Below are 18,603 nucleotides of genomic sequence, written 5' to 3'. Positions count from 1 at the left end.
TTGCCTTTTTAGGGAAAATTTTCCTCTAAAAACTTTCCACCAAAGGATGTCTCCTTCTGACATGTGGGTTCCGTGTGCCAAGGAGCCACATGTGAGAACTAAGACGCCAGAGGCCAAGTGGATGAGCAGGATGGTCAAGGTCATGTACACCTCCTGATGTGCCACAGAGGAAATGCCGAGAGGCAGAGCTAGCTGCCCACCATCCTAGCAGTCTGTGGTGCTTTGAACCTGTCTTAGCAAAATGCACCTCAGAGATGCATTGTCCAAATTACACTCCCTGAGAGCTCTCCTTGTCCGTCCCCTCGTCTCCATCCCTCAGCCTCTTACTAAGTTCAGGTTTACACCTGGACTGTTGCAGTAGCCTTGCCATTGCGTTCCTGGTTCCAGTGTTTCTCTACTCCATCCAGCTATCCCATGTTATTGGCAGTGATACTGAGAAAATACCCCCTCAACTCTTGTGATCTTTGAAAGCTCAGCTTGATGGGTTTCTACGAAGACCCCCTACCTTTTGGGATAGACGCCTTGCTTAGTACTAGTCTCCTTTCCAGTGCCCAACAAGCCCTGCGTGAGGCCTGGAGCTCCCTGTGAGTGGGCAGGACCTACTCTCCCCTCCCTATATCCCTCCCTGTATCCTCTGTCCTGGGCACAGTGCCTGGGCACAGCGGGTGCTGGGATCATACATTAAAGCACAGGCAGCCCTCAGCACAGTGCCTGGCTCCTGACCCTACCCAGGAAGTGCTAGATACTGCTGCTGTTGTTATGGGCCAATGAATGCCTGCATGGGCGTACTTTTTCACCACCTCCTCAAGGTCTAGCTTGGACCGTTCCATCTCATTGAGATTGTCAATGGTCATCTTCAGGTCACTCTCAGCTTTGCGACGAGCCTTTTCCACCTCCGCTCGGATTTTCTTTTCTTGCTCCCAGTTATCCTCCAGCTGCAGAAACAAGGAAAGGAAGAGAAAGTAGGGGTGGGGAGGTGAGTCTGAGACTGGAATGCGATGAGGAACCAGATTGGACCTGGTTCCTTCGCTGTAGCCTCAGAGAGGCCCTCATTTCCCCCAGGCCTGGGTCAGTCCAGTTCCCCAAATGCATCTGAGGACCCTGTGCCCCAGCATGGACCTGGCCCTTGAGCTACAGCATTGGCCCCAGCAACAGGGCATTACCTCATGGATCTGGGTGCTCAGCTTGCTGTTGGTCTTGTTCAGGTGGTTCACCTTGTCCTCCTCGGCTTGCAGGTCATCGAGGGTTTTCTGAAGGGAAAGATACACATGCGTGTCCCACGAGCCAGCCGGGAGCAGCTGAACAGACCCGGTTCTCTGCCATCACTTCTGAGCTCAGTGGACAGCTACTGAGCACCTGCCCTTGGCACCAGGTGAGGTGGGGAGCAGACCCCAGTACCTGTCAGCTGCAGGGGGACCCTCACCAGTCAGTGGGGCTCTGGTTCTCCATGGAGTAGGTCAGAAACCTGTGGGGTGTTTTTTGTGGTCACCACTACTGGGGACCCCGCGGGCACTTAGTGGGTGTTTCTAGGATTGCTGGAAACAATCCAGCGCCATGAAGAACCCTGCAGTCCACACACTTGATGCCTCATCCAGGCTTTCACATAAGTGAAACAACAATTAGGCTCTTCTGGGACCCAGCACCCAGCACCACTTTCCATAGAACTCAGCTATTTTTTTTTTCATTTAGTATAAACTACATTTTTGAAGAATGATCTGCCGTGAAAACAGATAGAAGATTTGTTATTGTCAAAATCTCCCCGAGAATTCTTCACCATTATGTAAACTCTCATCATAGACAGCATCCACACTGCACTATCGGTGTCCCCCACACGCCCTCAGTGCCCACCTGCAGCCACCTAGGCAGGCTCAGGGGGACGCCCGCCTGCTCCTGACACCTTCTCGGAGACCTGCCCGAGCTCTGACATGCTGACAGCCGCATCGTTTATTACAAATCACACTCCTTTCATTTCCCCTTTTAAAAAAGAAGGAGCACACTACTGATTTTTTTTGAAGTTATGTATGGCTTACAATAATTTTTATTTTAGGGGTAGTAAGAAAGGTTTCCAGAATACAGCCTGTGCTCATTATTTGCAGATTATCTACTTGCCAGTTTACCTACTAGCTCAAATTTATTTGTAATCCCAAATCAATACTCGTGGTGCTTTCAAGGTCCTTTGCAGGCATGCGCAGAGCAGTGAAAAATTAGAGTCTCCCAGGCCCACACTCCCAGCCGCAGTCAGAGGAGATGGGGCCCTGCCTTCTTGTTCCCACTCCTACTGCAAACAGGGTCTTTTTCAGAGTCTATGCAGTGCCATGGTTTTACAGTTTGGTGGTTTTGTCTTGGTGATTTTGCTTTCTCAAATGGCCCCCATGCACAGTCTGCCACGCTGTCTAGTTAGTGTTCCCCAGCACAAGAAGGCTGTGATGTGCCCCGCAGAGGAAATCTCTATGTCAGGTAAGTTCTGTTCAGGCATGAGATATAGAAACGTACGTAAAACAAAGCAATGTATTGATTCTAGTCAATATGTATTGTGTACTGAATGAGCAGAGGCTTGCGGGAACCTAACCCTATAGTTCCCCTTAAAACTGAGGTTCAGTGTTTGCTAATTCAGTGTTTATGGTGACTTTATAGAACATGACTCTCTCGAATAATGAGAATTGACCGTATTTGTTATGGAAGGGGACTCTGAGTTTGAAATAGTTGAGAGTCACAGTCTCAGGGGTGGTGTTTCTGGAGGCAGCGGGAGAGGCACTCGGGAGACGTGTTGTGTGTTCATCGTGTCGCAAACATGGCGGTGGGGGTCCACTGGCTGGCTCTGGGCCTCGACTTGCTCTTTGGACCTCTGTCTCCAGAGCTAGGAAGCAGTCTGTGCCACAGTCAGCACTGGCGGCTGGTCTGAGCGGACTCTGCGTTCGGGAGCCTGAGCTCATAACCCTCGAGTGGGTCTCCCCATGACAAGCGCTCATGTCCTTTGTCACCGAGATGTATCAGGGTTCACTGGGGCGTCACTCCCAGGGCACTTCTATGGACCACCCCCTTCGTCCTGATGAGTCTGGGGGCCATACCTTCCAGCGCACCTGGGACTCTTGACCCGTCTTAGTTTGGGTGATGAAATTATATGGTCACCCTACTTACAACAAACCTGGGAGAACAGCAATAAGATATGACAATGCCCACCTCAGGGATGAGGAAACTGAGACTTTGGGAGACTCTGTGCCTTCCCTATGGGCCCCAGCTGAGGAGCAGCAAAGTTGGGATTTGAATCTGGGTCTCCAGTCTCCAAGCTCCACCTGCTCTGCCAAGGGTAAGTCTGCGGTGCCCACCTGGTGCAGCTCCTCCAGGGCCCGCTTCTCCTTCTGGAGCTTGGCGATGGAGTCTTCCCGGAGTGAGAGGTCCCCGGTCAGGGTGCGGACCTTGTGATCCAGGGCCTGGAAGTGGGGGCAGGAGAGAGAGACAGGCCCTTAAGGCTGGGAACACCCTTGGGGGAGACACACTCTGAGAGAGGGGACTCTACAGCTTGGCTACAGTCCGGAGTCTCCTGGCAGCCTGAGAGATGCTGACGCCCAGGGCACACTCTAACCGACTGCATCAGAATCTTAGCGTGATGGGGGCAGTGAGAGCCAACAGTTCAGGCCTTTGCTATCCCAGCCCAGTCCTCAGATGTCAGCAGTGTCTTTGAGAATAGACCCTCGGGCCCCACCAGACTTGCAGATCCGATGTGGTAGCACTAGCCACGTGTGGCTGCCGAGTTAGCAGAATGCGGCTCACTCAACAGTGGAGCCACGTTTTAAATTACATCGAGTTAAGTTACTAGCCTGCTGTGGCTGGTGGCGAGGGTGCTGGGCCGTGCTACAGTGGGGACTCCAGGTGTGAGCCCTGCAGGATACCTGGTTCTGGCGAGGAGTGTGGTCAGGCCCCAGGGCCTCCTCACCTGCTTCTCCTTCTCCGTCTTGGCCAGCGTGGTCTCAAGGCCCTCCAGGTCCCGCTTGAGGTCGCTCATCTCCCCCTCCAGCTTGCGCTTGGTGGCGCTCAGGGAGGCCGCCGTGCCTTCCTCCTCCTCCAGCCGCTCCCGCATGTCCGAGATCTGGCTCTCCAGCTCCATTTTGGTCTTCATCATCTGGGTCAGGCGCTCCTCGGCATCCATCAGGTTCTCTTGCTCCTGATGGAAGAAAGAGCACGCGTCAAAGGGGTCCCAAACGGTAGCGGTGCTGTCCCCAGGCCACCAGCAGCATCACGTGTCAGTTGAGTAGGACGCCAAGTCTCAGGCTTCCCCCGAGACCTGCTGACTTCAAATCTGCATTTTCACGAGATTCCTGGTAAGGTGACAGCAGAGGTGGGCCAGGAGAAGGGGAGGACCCTCGGGCTGCACCACACTGGTAGTGCAGGCTCTGCTGTCCCACTGCTGAACCTGGGTGTGCCCGTGGCTCCATCTGTCAGTGAGGCCTGGGCCATACGCCCAAATAGCTCCCAGCGCGGAGTCAGCACTTCTGCATTAACAAGCCATTTCCCATCCACAGTTCCTCTTCCTAACAACCCCGAGGGGCGAGCCAGGCAGATGTCACCATAAGCTACAGTTTGGGGATGAGGGAACTGATATCAGAGAAGGATGGGGTTGTCAAAGGTCAAGCGGACAGGAAGGGGCAGAAGAGGAACAACCTGGGTGTTCACCGGCGTTTCCCCAAGATGGGGTTAGGGTGTAGGATGATAACTGGCCACAGAGTCGAACCAAACCAGCTGTGTGACTTACGACTCATGGCATAACATTACTGAAATTCAGTTTTTGTCTGTACGATACTGGAAATCATTGTGAGGCATGAAGGGGTGGAGCCCATGAAGGTGCTTCTAGGAATTGGTGGTTCTTTTTTTTTTTAAAGAATTTATTTATTTATTTGACAGAGATCACAAGAAGATAGAGAGGCAGGCGGGGGTGTGGGGGAGGGAAGCAAGCTCCTTGCTGAGGAGACAGCCCGATGTGGAGCTCAATCCCAGGCAGAGGCTTAACCCACTGAACTACCCAGGTACTCCTGGTGGTTCTTTTATTGCCAGGACCTCGCCTGTACATGGCTTCTTAGAAGGTTCTCCCTCTCTGGGTCTGACTCTCAGCGACCCTGGTGATCCTAGTAGTTGCCAGGGCTCCCAGCTACCCCTCCCACCCCCCTACACCTCCCCTCCCCTCCAGGGCCCCACGTACGGCCTGTAGCTGGATGGTGAGGTCATTCTTTTCCTGGCTGAGTGTGGCCATCTTCTCCTCCAGCTCCTTTACCCTGTTTATTAAGTCCTGTGTCTTGGACATGGCGTTCCTCAGCTCCTCCTCCTTGGCCTTCATCTCCTCCTCTTGCCGAGCCACATTCAGGAGTGGCTTGACCTGGGTGGAGAGCAACACCATACTGTGTCACGGGGATGGGCTTGGCGGGGGCTCGCTGGTGGGCTGTGGGCTCTGCTTCAGACAGGACAGGGCTCTGCTTCAGACATCCACAAGGGTGGAAAACAGCTCTTGGCAGTCGTGAGAAGGAACCTCTCCATAGATGCCCTAAAACATCTCTAGCCTCTCCAGAGAGGGCCCATCCTGGCTGGGGACCAATCCTCAGGGTGCTCTTTGATCCTAAGGGACACTGAGTTAGACGTTCTTTGGCATCTAGCCATGCCCAGTGTTTCTGTAAATTGTGTGCTCAGGAACCCTGGCTGAATTCTCTGGTTTCACCCATCTTTCTCCCTCCCTCGGTCTCTCTCCCTGTCACAAGTACATTCTCAGTGTCTCTCTGTATTTCTCACTTACTTTTCTTTTATCTGCTCCCCGCCGTGGTCTTCCAGGCCTCGCACGACCCAGCCTCATTCACCCTGCTCCAGCTCAGCTGGAACATCCTGCCTCTGCCCTCTTGCTCCCCGCTCTGTAGGGCTGCGCCTGCCTTGTCCCTTGGCCGGGAGCCCCTGCTCCTCTTCTGCACCCGTCGCCCCCAACCAGACCTCTCTACGCATTTTGCCCTTCTTACCCTGCAAGAGGGCCTGGGTCCATCAGCTCCCTCCACCTGTACTCCTCGCCCTGCTAGACCTTGAGTCCCTCGAAAATCTCCACCATGAGCAGAGCTGGCAGGACAGGCCCTCAGGGTATGTCCTGACCAATGGGTGTGTTTCTCTGAAGGGCAAATGCCCCATGGAGATGGATTTGGGAGAAGGCATCACCTCTCTTGAAAGACAACAGGGAAGCCACCTTGCCAGCCTGGGCTGTGGGGACCTGGGATGCCACGGTGGTGGGTCCACGTGAACCCACAACTATGTAACTCTTTTTATTCAATGAAAACCTCCCACAACATGTTGTTTATTTTTTCCCCATCAACTCATCCTATCTGGCATAAATAAGATTAGAGCTTAATTAAAAACTAAAAGAAAAGGATTTTTATTGTATTTTCCTTTTTTAACTCATTGGAATAGGATCTTGCTCTGCTGAGTTTAATTAGCGGTTTTACTTTCTAGTAAAGAATGGGGGGTTTTCAGGCTTCACCTCCTCATTTGGGACCATGTGTCCTGCCCGAAAGCTTCTTAATGGCTGTTGGCCTGGGGTTTCCCAGAGAGCAACACAAATACAAAGGGGGAAGGTAAGACAGATATGGCATCGCATAGAAACCCTTTGATAGTCCTCGTTACATAGTTACTTTAAAAATAACTTTTAAAAAATAAGAAACTGAGTAATTAATTTCTTTAAATAATAATTTTTAAGAACAGAGAATGACTCGTCAAATCCACCATTCTGTGGATGTGTAATGCTTGCTAAGGATGAGATTAAAGCGGATAAGGATAAAATATTTCCTTTTAAAATAAAAATTTCAAAATAAAAAACTGAGTGGACGTCTGGAAAGAGGTGGGGAACAGGTGGGGAAATGAGCGGCGATGCCTGCACTCTGAGAAACGCTCGTCTGGACTCCTCTGCGATCTCAGGCCCCTGAGCAGGTTGGCCCATGTGTGGGTGCCTTTGGGGATGCAGACCTACTATCCCTCCTTCAGACCTGTGGCCAGCACTGTGTTCAACAGCGCTTTCCCACAGGGAGGGGAAAGAAGCTTCTGCGTGAGTCACGGGGCCACAGGGCCAGAGAGAGTACTCACACCTCCCCGCCTGGCTGCCCCTTGAGACAAGACCATCCCAGCTCCAGCCCTGCATCCTGCCTCCTCTGGGGCCCAGCAGGGTGTCCCCCCTGAAGGGGGTGAGGGTGGGGGTGGGGGGCCAGAGGCGGGGACACCCATCACCCACTATGAGTCCGCCTGCATCAGGAGGATGGCTCATGGCCTCCTGCGTTGGTCAAGGGCAGGCTGGCTGCTTGGGGGTCCCGCAGCCCCACCACCTGGCTCACTCACTGCCCTCTCTGCCATCTCGGAAGAACCGGAGGACTGGGAGGTCAGCCCCCATGATTTCCTGAGGTCACTCCAGCTCCAAAGCTGAGGCCTTCACTAAAGGAGCTGAAGATGCTTCGACCCGCCCAGGGAGAGATGCTGATAACTAAGCCTGCTTTCTGTAGGGTGTGTCGGGGCAGGGGTGGGGGCGGGAGGCTCTCAGGGAGGAGATGAGGCCGGAAGACACACTGTGGTTGTTCCTTAGGGAGGAATTTGCCCCTGTCTGGAAGGAGGCTAGATTCCACCTTCGTCTCATTTTTGGACTGTGCCTGCAGCATCCTGTGGCCTGCCACCCACGAGAGGTACCTCCACCCGGAACCAAGGTCCCCCGTCCCCACGTAGCAGCAGGCTGGCCTGGCCCCCTGAGCCCTACCTTGTTGTAGAGCTTCCACCAGCCCCAGAAACGCAGCTCCAGGAATTTACGTGTGTTCCGCTGGATGACTTTCAGGCCGATTCTGCAAAAAGGAAGCCGGGGTCTCGTGGGTTAGAGTGCAGGTGTCGGGGCTGGAACAGTTCTTCTCAGATAGCTCAAGGCTCGGACAGACCACTCATTCCTTCTTACACTGCCCTTCCTTCCGATCCCTCAGCGGAAGTCGCCCATTACCCTCTGCATCCTATCTATCTGCCATCTCTGGAGCCCGCCTCTTTGTCCCTGGCACCTTCACTGGACTGTCATTTACCGAAGCCTCCTGTGTGCCGAGGCCCTGGGCTGGGTTGGGCTGCTGTCCTACCCTCCGCTCCTGACCGGGGTCCCTGCCTTCAGCTGGGGTCGCAGAGCGCCTAGTGGATATCAGGAACCCATTATTGTTGTTATTTGTTCATTACTGTTATTATTACTAATACTACGGCCACAAAGACCCAGAGTCAACCAGAGGCCATCCAGAGGAGCCCAAGCTATTTTCTGATGATGGTTTTAGAGACACTGCTGGGAAACAGGATTCCGGGGCAAGGATTTTGAGTGAGGGCTTCTGGGTTCCAGTCTTGACTCTTTCTGCATGAACTGGGGGCCAGGCCCTTCACCCTTCTGGCCTCAGTTTCCACGGGGTGTTGGCCTGACTGTATCCCTGTCATAGTATGGTCACAGGGATCAATAACGGGAAGTGACCTATAGGATTTATATTTGGTGGCCCCTGTTAGGGGTTGAATTGTGTCCCCTTCCAAAAGATACGCTGAAGTCCTAACCCCCAGTACCTTGGAGTGTGACCTTGTTGGGAAACAGGGTCATTACTTAGGTGGAGAGAAGGTCATAGTTGAGAAAGGTGGGTTCCTAACCCAAAAGGCCTGGTGTCCATATAAAATGAAGGAAGCCAGTGTAGAGACACAGACACAGAGGCAGAAATCGGAACAATGTGGCCATGAGCCAAGAAACACCTGGGACCACCAGGACTGGAAGAAGCAAGGAAGGGTCCTTCTCTAGAGCTTTGGAAGGAGTGTGGCCTGCAACACCTCGATCTCAGACCGGCTGGTCTCTGCAACTGTGAGAAAATACATTTCCACTGATTTAAGGCAGCCAGACTGTAGTGTTTTTGTCGCGGAAACCCTAGAAAACTAATAGAGGCCCCCAATAGGTTTCTTTGGGCCAGTGAAGACACTGGCACCCTCCCCTGATCTCACTGCCCGATGTTGCTAATGCAGCTGAGAGCTGTGTGTGTGGCGGGGTCCCTGGTCATCCTGTGGGAGTGAGAATGGCCTCTGGGGCCCACCCCTATTGGTGCTGGTGAGTGCTACCTTCGTTCCAGCATCTTCTTGAACTCAATCCTCATAAGGAAACCCCGGAGGCGACACTGTAACATCGTCATGATCTTGGCCAGCCGCTCGTCCCGCATGTCCTCAAGCTTAGCCAGGATGCCAGCTCGGAAGAATACCTAGGGGAAAGACACACCCATCTGAAAAGAGGCCAGCTGTCACCAGAGGCAGCCACTTGCAGGGAGTTTTCCATCCAGGCACCAGGGGTCCAGAAAGGTTCTTAAAAGTTAAGAGGGCCAGGCGAGGGCTGGTGTTTGAGGCCTCTTGGGAACAGCTGGCCCCAGCCTAGACAGCGCCAACAGCAGGACCACAGTGTCAGTTTCCCCTTGCCCTTGGCTCTTCCTATGGCGCTTGCACTTAACTGGCTGGGTCACCCTGAATGGGTCTCCTCACATCTCAGGGCCTCAGTTCCGCATCTGTGAAATTGGGATGTTGATCCCTCCCTGAGGGTTGCTATAAGGATTGGAGATATTGGGTGGAAAAGTCTTGTATAAATTGCGAAGCTGTAAATAAAATGTGATCTATCTTCATAATCCTGGCTGTTGTGATGACTGCCCAGCACCCAGGGTGGCAAGGGGCCTTCCTTCTTTACTGCCATGCAAAACAGCCTTTGGACAGTCACAGTTCCCCAGGGACCTGGGAGTGGGAAGAGTGGCTAGTGAGGGCGGGAGTGGTGTTGACTCTAGGAAGGATAGAGAGTTTTACAAATGCTGCACAGTTTCGGGCACCCAGCTCTGACACGTGAGTGGGGCACAGCCCCAGGAAAACAGGGCCAGCTTTATAGTTTGTCAGAAAGAGCAGGAAACACCCAGCCTCCAGGAAATGCAAAGTCAAGTCTCAAGATACCAGTCACTCCTCCCTCCACCTGTAACTTTTAAGACCAGAAAAGGCAAGGGTTGGCAAGGTTGTGATCAAGGGGAAGGTGAGTTGGTACAACAGTTTTGGAAAATGGTTTGGCATTCCCTTGTCAAGTTAGATGTTTGCACACCCCGAAACAGGCAACTGTCCTCCTCAGCATTAACATATCCATCTCCATTCTGGCTGCACGTTGTTTCTGCCCGGAGGGCCTTGGAAAGATGCTGATACCTGGACATAGGTGATTTCAAACAATTTCTGGGGCGAGGCTCTGGCATTGGTATCTTTACCCCTCCCCAGAAGATTCTAATGTACAGCCAAGGCTGAGAATTTCATTCTAGAGAAACCCCTACATAAGACCACACAGAAAGATATTTAAAGTAGCATTGTTAATTACTACCGGGGGGAGAAAACTATTTCCAAGGACAGAAGAAAGGGTAATTGTGGTGTGACTGTCTGAGGCAGTAAGATATGTGAATGATTGTCATGTTCTAACCAACAAGGATGGATCCTGGAAATACAACGAAGGGTTAGAAGCATGTTACAGGAGAGTATATCAAGTATGACACTTCCACGAAGCTCAGAACCAGGCAGAAACCGAAGCCAGATGCATATGCGAGGAAACTATTTTTTAAAAGGCAGGAGGCTGGTTAACATTCAGGACAAAGTTTACTCCTGGGGGTGGGGAGGAAAGAGATGCAAAGATTAAGTTCTGGATTTTTAAGAGGGCTTGTGGGTGGTTGTTTTATTATTAGTGTGTTTCATAAGGTAACATCTTTTTATAAGCCTCAAGTAGGACGTAATAGAAACTTCTAGAAGGAGAGAAGGTGCCAGGAAACCTGTATCTGGTTTCAGGCTGCCTTGGATGTGCTATGTCACTTTAGCCAAGCTACTCTTCTTGGGGAGGCCTCGATCGCCCCTGTTGTTCAGTGAGAGTGCAGGACCCTGAGTCCTCCCAGCCCTGAGAGTCTGTGATTCCATACATTGGGGCAGGGAGCCGAGCCCCCAGCTGAATCTTTTATGTGGATGCTATGGTACCAACTGGAAAAGAAAGTTTTCTCTCCCTGTCTTCTTCCCCCACAAAAACTCAGAGAGCTAGCCATCATGGGGTTGAGACATTGGGCTTGATTTCATGAAATGTTTTTTTGATACTTCCCAATGGCTGCTCGTTGAGGTGTGTTCTTTCAGGAGTAGTGAGGTGAGCATGTGGCGGGGGTAGGGCCCCATGCGCCAATGATGGGGATAAGGGACACAGCTGACCTTCAGAATCATCCTGTTCTCTGTTCTGCCTCTGCCACAAGAGCCTGCCCGGCCCTTGGGGAGCAAAGCTGTCCCCAAAATCCCCAGACCTTTTTCTGGACCCGTGGTTCCCAGTGCAATCTTTGCACGACCTCAAATGTAGTCCGTTTGCCCAGCCAGTAGCTGTGTCAGATGCTAGCAATGGCAGCCCTATCTCCCCTTCCCACGAGCAGCATCTTGGGGGTCCGAGGCCTGCTCCTTCCTGTCTGGTTCTGCATAGCTGGGCACATCAGCTCCATGCCCCAGTCCCCACTTCCTCAAGTTTCCCATCCTTCAAAGGTGGGGGTGGGGGAAGCAGCCGGTATTCAGTGATTATGACAAAACCCAAAGTGTTCCTCAAAGTCAGTTTAGTTGTGCACAGCATGTCTTAATTGTGAAGGAGGCCAGAGCTAACAGTTCTGGCAGATTCTAGAGCAGTGTGATGATTCTGCCAGCACTTACTACCAGAAGCAAGCTCCAGGGAGCTGGGGACTCTGTTCTGTTCGCTGGTGTATCCTTAGAGCCTTGAACCATGCTTGGCAACATTTGCTAAGTGGCCAGAGGGGTGGGATGTACACATAGCCCGGAGCATCCCTGTGTTTCCCCCAGGCCTGTGGGCTACACAGGGGCAGGCTTTGAGCCCAATGCTCCTGGATGCAAAGCTGGGACCCCTCCTGGATCACCCTGGTTGTCAGGCTGGGGTGTAGTCTGCTCGGACAGCTGTAGAGGGACACCTTGCACCATTAGCCTGGCTGGCCCTGCCAATCCCAGCGGGACTCTGCAGGGCCAGGAAGTGGGACAGACACAGGGCAGCCTAGGTCCGCTGAGTCAGGATCAGGCAGCCTCTCTGAGTCAGCCCCGACTCACCTGCCAGCTCAGGGCTGCAGCTTTCGGTGTGGTGGGCTGGGATTATGGTGCTTTACTCTTAGACCTCACCCCTCCCCAACACAAACACACACAGTTTCATACCCCAGTCAAACCCAGGACCTCGATTCTTACTGGGGTTCATATAGGCCTAGGAGATAATCTACCATTTAGTAAGTACCTGCCTGAGCTAGGTTCTCATCCCCCAAATTCCATGAGATCAGCTTTATCAGCTCTCCTTTTCCAGAGGAGAAAACTGAGGCTCTCATCAGCTGGGTGGGGGGCGGGCTTGCCCAAGGCAGGCCGTTGGAATTCATGCCCTGAAGCTCACCTTCTGAGGACAAGGCTGGGCGGCGTAGGGAGGGAGTGTCACCGGAAGAGGTTACCTTGGTATGCCCGATCTTGTACTCATTCACATCCAGGTCGATGGATCCAAGCAGCAGCTCTGAGGCCTTCTTGTTGTCTACGAATCCCTGAGGAATCACGTTGGGGTTCAGCACTTGGTACCTGGTGGGGGAGAGACAAATGACAATTGTCATCGTGCCCAAGATGGCAGCTCAGGAAGCATAACCACACGGTTGACCTTTGTGATGGTCTTGGAGTCACAGGTTAGACCTGTTTTACAGATGGCCACAGCAGGCAGTGGGTAGGACTGACAGGAGACCTTGGGGAGCAAACACTGGTGTTGGTCAGGAGTCCATGAGGCGGCAGGTGCTCCTAGAAATGAAGACCCCCAAATCTTTCCTTCCTGATCTTTCCTTCCAGGCATAGAAGTGCTGACTTTGCTGACCTGCCAGCAGCCCTCTTTGTGATTTCCAAGAGTCCTTCCCTGTTTAGAGCCTTCAGAGGGCTTGGACAAGATGACCTCTAATGACTTGTCCTGTTCCGTCCGTCTGTGGTCATATGTTCCAGCAGATAGGGAGGGGGTAGAAGGAAAACAATGCCTCAGGTGGAGGTCTTAGTTTGGGTTCCCCCCGAAGCAGACCTTGAGACAAGGATCCAAGCACAAATGGTTTATTTGTGGGGGGTTGAGGTGGGGTGGAGGGTGGCAGGGTTGGGAAGGGGGTCAGGGAAGTTAATAAGAGGCATGTTATCAGACTAGTTATCACAATGGTCAGCTGGGACTTAATCCTGCTGGTGGACACTGGGAACAGTGGTATGCACCTCTACACAACCCCACATTCAGTCATTCAGTGACGTCTCATTGCTGGCTTGAAATTGGCCATGAGAGAGTTTATCCCATGGAAAGCCAAAGACACTACAAACCAAGGCTTTTAAATATTTATTATTTTTTATAATTTAACCTGGAGAGCCTACTGTTAGACACTTATCTGGAAGCCAGTACAGAACATGCCTCATCTTTAGGCCACCAAGCAGGGAGTTGAAGTATTTATTTGCCAATTGTCCTCAGTCACTGGTTGAGGGCTGCTCCTGGGGAGACATTACTTCCTGAGACTTTCAGCCTGCCCAGCAGCAAAGCAGTTTCCAGAGCCAGGGGAGACCCTCAGGCAAAGAAATGCACATGCTAGCAGTTGAAATTCAAGTCAAAGCTTAAAGTAATGACGGTGAGTTGGTATCTGCTGTGAGGTGTAGCGTCTGGGACAACAGGACTGTATTTCTCCATTAGTCAGTCCCTGTCAACCAAGAACGGTAGACTCATGGTATCAGGGAGAAACCACTCACCTCTGTTTGAACTCCGGGTACTGCATCCTGTTTGGGAAGCCCTTCCTGCAAATACGGATGCCTTCCAGGACTCCGTTACAAGCCAGCTGGTGCATGATCAGGTGGGCATCCACCACGCCTGCCAAGGGGGAGGGCACAGGACGCCGTCAGGATTCTCAGATGGAACAGGCTACTCCTTGCCACTGCAGAAAGCTAATTGACCATCTGTGTCATCAACCCCAGTCTTGTCCCATCACTGCCCAGGGAGCCCCACAATTCAGCCAACACCCAAAGGCCTCCCCAGTGTGACTTCCAGCTGGTGCCCACCCAGCCAAAACATGATTTTTGCTTTACAAAGCAGCTAGAACATGAATTTTGGATGATCCGTTTCTTTAAAGATTTTATTTATTTGAGAGAGAGCTAGTGCATAAGCGAGGGGAGGAGCAGAGGGGGAGAAAGAGAGATAAGCAGTCTCTACGCTGAGTACTGAGCCCCATGGGGGCTCGATCCCAGGACCCTGAGATCATGACCTGAACCAAAACCAAGAGTCAGATGCTCCACTGACCGAGCCACCCAGGTGCCCCCGGATGATCCATTTTGGGGGGATCCTTTGGTGCCCCGCTTTGCCCCAGTCATCCCTGCCGATTAAAAGTGGACTTAATTCATACCTGGCTCACAGTTTGCACCCAACAAACGTTAGTTATTTTTATCAACTGTTATTGTTTCGGTGGGCAAAATTGGCCAAGTTTGAAAAAATTGGTGGGAGGAGAGGGAGGCAAAAGTAACTAAACTTCTCTAAAGGGGGGGGTTCTTCATTTGAATAAACACTAACTTCACAGAGCCCCAAGATGTACCTGATTGCTTGAACTCGTTGGGGACAATGCAGCGGACAAAATGGGGAGCAGTGCTGTGCAGGGTGGTCATCAGCTTATTCAGCTGCTCCTGGGGACGGAGGAACAAGAAGCAGAAGGACTGAGTAGAGCTCAGTGTTGGAGCTGCAGGACACACACGCTCAGCAGAGCTGTTTATTTAAAGCTCAATTAATTAAATTCAGTTTGAGCTCTTCTGCCACACCACAAGAGTCTCCAGGACTCTCTTGCCACATATGGCTAGTGGCTATCATCAGGGACGCATCTTGGGTGGTGGCTGTCCTCTCAGAGGGACTTGCCCAAAGTGACATGGTTTTCTTGATATGGTGTTTCATGGCGGGGCCCTTCTCACTCAATGCTGGCTCATCAGAGTCTCAGTACTAGAAGGAACTATACGTAGTACCTGTGAGAATAAACCCCTGCCCATTGTGGCCTCCCCACTAGACGATCCCTCCTCCTCCGCTAGGATACCTCTAATGACGTAGCCCGCTCTGCCTTAGGGCAGCCAGATCCTTGGGAAATACTGAACTCTTCCTTTGTGCTGTTCATCTACACTTTAGAACATGTCCCTAGTCATGCCCCCAATCTGTGGAAGTTGTGATCAGCCCAGAAGGTCTGCCAGCCAACTTCAGGGCTCAAGATCTTGGGCACCGATATGTCCATTGTTACCACTCTCTGGATTTCAATTCTGAAACGACATGGTTGGACTGTACCATCTCTAAGGGTCTTTTCTGCCCTGAGGTCCAGTGGTTCTGTGACTCCTTCAGAAGGAAGAAGACTCCTTGAATGAAAGAGGCAGCCGTAGGCATAGAAATGAAATCATCCTGTCCTGGGCTGTGAGGTGGCAGGCGGACCACCACACCATTAGAAGGGAGGGTTCGATGGAAGGTAGGGTTCACTCGATGCACAGTGGCTTATAAGGCAGCCCCTACTCACCCTGTAGAAATTGGAGACTGTCATGAAGGAAGACCCTCTCTTCTGCTTCTTGCTTCCAGCTGAGGAAGAAAGACAAGCATGTTTCATGTCAGAACATAGTGTAGGACATTAAGTGTTCTGTGTCAAGGAAATGTGTTCTCTGGTTTAAAAAGCTTTTCTTGTGGGGGGTGTCTGGGTGGCTCAGTTGGTTAAGTGTCTGACTCTTGGTTTCAGCTCAGGTCATGATCTCATGGTCCTGGGATTGAGCTCTGCCTTGGGCTCCGTGCTCAGCATGGAGTCTCTCTCTCTCCCTCTGCCCCTCCCCACACACTTGCTCACTCTCTTTCTCTCTCTCTCAGAAAAAAAAAAAAAAGGTTTTCTTGGGACTAGGTATGGTGGGGCCTTCACACAAGGAAAGAGAGATCTACCAAGGAATGGGTGAACAGGATGACTACGGACTAATTGTCAAAAGGGGTATTATGCTCTCTGGAGAGTCTGTTTTCCCTTTGTGGTTTAAGGCTACACAAGGGGACAAACTGTTCCCATTGCCTGGGAAGGAGGAGGAGCCCACAGACCATCTGGAGGAATTGCATGTTGATAATGAAAACATCTCTGAATTCGAGGAAATTTGCAGTTCTTGCCCCTCTGAGCGGCAGCCATATTGGGAAGCTCCCCTCTGAGGTGTTTCCCTGTGGGCCACATGACCTCCATGGAGTAGTAGGCAGGGCTGGGCTTGGCCTTTGCCTCAGACAAAGGAGAACAGGAAGCAGAAAATAGGACACAGTATTTGGGCCTCAACTCTTCCAAGCAGTGTCACTCCACCTATAGGTGATACGGGCCCAGTGATCAAATCAGTTGATGGAATTTCCCAGAATGTATCTGTATCTCTCCATTGCACTATCGTCCATGGCCTACCTCAAGCAACTTGGCATTCATTTATCCGTTTAGCAAGAGTTGAATGAGAGTTTTGTTTCCTTATTTCCATTTTGGTCACTAAAGGGCATCAGCATGGGGAGACTAGACACAATTAGCACTCAGCTGTACCTGGTGCCTCCTCTTCTTTGAAGAGAAGGGCCAGGAGTCCCAGGGATGATTTCTGGAACAAGCCCACCACTGTTTCATTCAGGGGGTCTTTGTTCTTCTCCAGCCATCCTGTGATGTTGTAACCCACCTGGAGGGGGGCAAGTGCCAGTGGTTACCTTCGGGTCTAGCTTCTGCCTTCCAGCTCCTGCAGGCAGAACCTCTACCAACAGCTTAGCCTGCTCTGGGCTCCCAGGACCAACCATCAACCCCGTCTCTGGGGGCTTCCATTCTTGACATTTTCTGGAGTCCTGGGATGTCCCTGAACCACAGTATGAGGTGAAGGCCCCATTATCTGCTTTCTTGGGCATTCACATTTTGCCTGTTGAGGCCATCCTGTCTCCGAGGTTTTCTGACAAACCAGGACTCTAGCTACTTTCTGTCAGGCTGTGACCTTCTCTTGCGTGTCTTGCTCTGCTGGCTACTCTGAGATGGCCTGACCTCTGACTCTTTTGCTACCCAGGTGGATTGATCTTCTTCTAGGCTCAGCCCTTGCTATGAGTGACTGACCTTGACCTGAGCTACATGAAGACCTCCAGACAAGGGTGTCTGGTTTCTCCTTGCTCAAGGGCACACATCCCTTGGATATTTCTGGTGGAAGGGGGGTTCCATCCATCCAGAATTGGGGGCTCTCTGTGCTCAGGTAGTTGGACATCCATTAAGTTCTGCTTCCCATTTGGCCCTAGCTGGAGGCAAAGAGGAAGCACTTTTCAGATTTTTCCACTGAGCACAGGGAACTGAAGGAAGCAGATAAGAAGCCAAAACCTTTGGGGTTTCCTTCTCCTATATAGCATATAGATGTCCGTCACCTCTGGGCTTACTTTAGAGCCTTCTTAGAGGTATAGAGGCCCCATTAGACTTGGAATATTCCATTGCTACAAATGCGGAGCTCTTGTCATTTCACCGTGGGAGGTGAGGTAGGCTCGCAACCTGCGGTTTGCTCTAGGCATTGGCGCGGTTCATTTTCCAAGTGATTGGCATTGTTATGGTTGATGAGATCATCAACTCCTGGCCCCAATGCCCAACCCAACATCAGCTTTTCTGACAGCTCTGTCCTGAGGCTGCTGTTTCCCTGCAGTTAAGCCCACAGAGGCTCGACAAACTCCAGTGGTAACAGGAGCCTTGGCATTTACGGCAATACTGCAATCCCAAGGAAACCAAGCTCATTCTTAAAAGCTGGCTGAACAAACCTTGTCTCACCTATCAGTTATTCAAATAGAGCCCGAGTCCTGGAGGCACTTAATTCCCTCTTCCCCAAGGACTTAGTCTGTCATGAGTGAAAAAGCCCCTCCTAGATGTCATTTTGTTGGTTTGGTGGCCACGAGCTGTCAGAGCGCAAAGTTGGGGGATAATTGGTGGACCCGCGGTGTTTCTTTTCTCTTTTTGCGAGTGTTAGCAATTCGGTCCAAGATCTCAGTTCGGCCATCCAACCGAGGGCTGCAGACAATGGTGTAGCCCTGGCGGGTCTGAGGGCGTCAACTGCTGGCTGCTCCCTGGTTGCTTTGGAAGTCTCAGAGGGGGAAGCGATGAGGAAGTATGAGTCAGAGGTCATTTCACTGAGCCGATACCGCTGTTATATGGCGCCTGTGCTAGTTGGAGGCAGGAAGCATCAGAAAGGGCAGGGCAGGAAGGACCTACATGACCCAGACCTTCATGCAGCAGGAAGGTGGCCACAGGGGGCGCCGAGGGGGTACTCACAGTGCCTGCGTAGTGGACGAGCTCGAAGTGGGCCTCAGGCCCCTTGCCTTTGCCCCCTTTGGGCTTGAGGAAGTTGCTGGACTTGCCCAGGTGGTTGTCATAGAGCGCTGCCTTGAAGGTGGCGTCGGTGGCCTTGGGGAAGACGCACTGTTCCTCCAAGATGGAGAAGATGCCCATGGGCTAGAAGGGAAGAGTGGTGGATGGTGTTAGAGGAGGCCACGGGACCCCAACGGAGGCCACTCAGGTGTTG

General features: G+C 52.0%; 1 protein-coding gene across 1 annotated transcript in view; it reads right to left on the bottom strand.

Annotated features, from left to right (window-relative positions):
- Positions 1-18,603, bottom strand: part of LOC122895581 (myosin-16) — a 61,063-nt gene that overhangs the window by 27,108 nt on the left and 15,352 nt on the right. Inside the window, exons 13-25 of the mRNA XM_044233073.1 lie at positions 18,354-18,533; positions 16,608-16,746; positions 15,597-15,655; positions 14,646-14,733; positions 13,813-13,930; positions 12,516-12,636; positions 9,115-9,251; positions 7,760-7,841; positions 5,195-5,368; positions 3,935-4,162; positions 3,327-3,431; positions 1,164-1,250; positions 790-935 (exon numbers count right to left, since the gene is read on the bottom strand). Coding sequence (XP_044089008.1) covers positions 790-935; positions 1,164-1,250; positions 3,327-3,431; positions 3,935-4,162; positions 5,195-5,368; positions 7,760-7,841; positions 9,115-9,251; positions 12,516-12,636; positions 13,813-13,930; positions 14,646-14,733; positions 15,597-15,655; positions 16,608-16,746; positions 18,354-18,533 — 1,664 coding nt within the window. The remainder of the gene's footprint in view (positions 1-789; positions 936-1,163; positions 1,251-3,326; positions 3,432-3,934; positions 4,163-5,194; positions 5,369-7,759; positions 7,842-9,114; positions 9,252-12,515; positions 12,637-13,812; positions 13,931-14,645; positions 14,734-15,596; positions 15,656-16,607; positions 16,747-18,353; positions 18,534-18,603) is intronic.

Source organism: Neovison vison, chromosome 14 (genome assembly GCF_020171115.1).
Source record: "Neovison vison isolate M4711 chromosome 14, ASM_NN_V1, whole genome shotgun sequence".
Taxonomy (NCBI): Eukaryota; Metazoa; Chordata; class Mammalia; order Carnivora; family Mustelidae; genus Neogale; species Neogale vison.
This window is presented reverse-complemented; position numbering and strand designations above follow the sequence as displayed.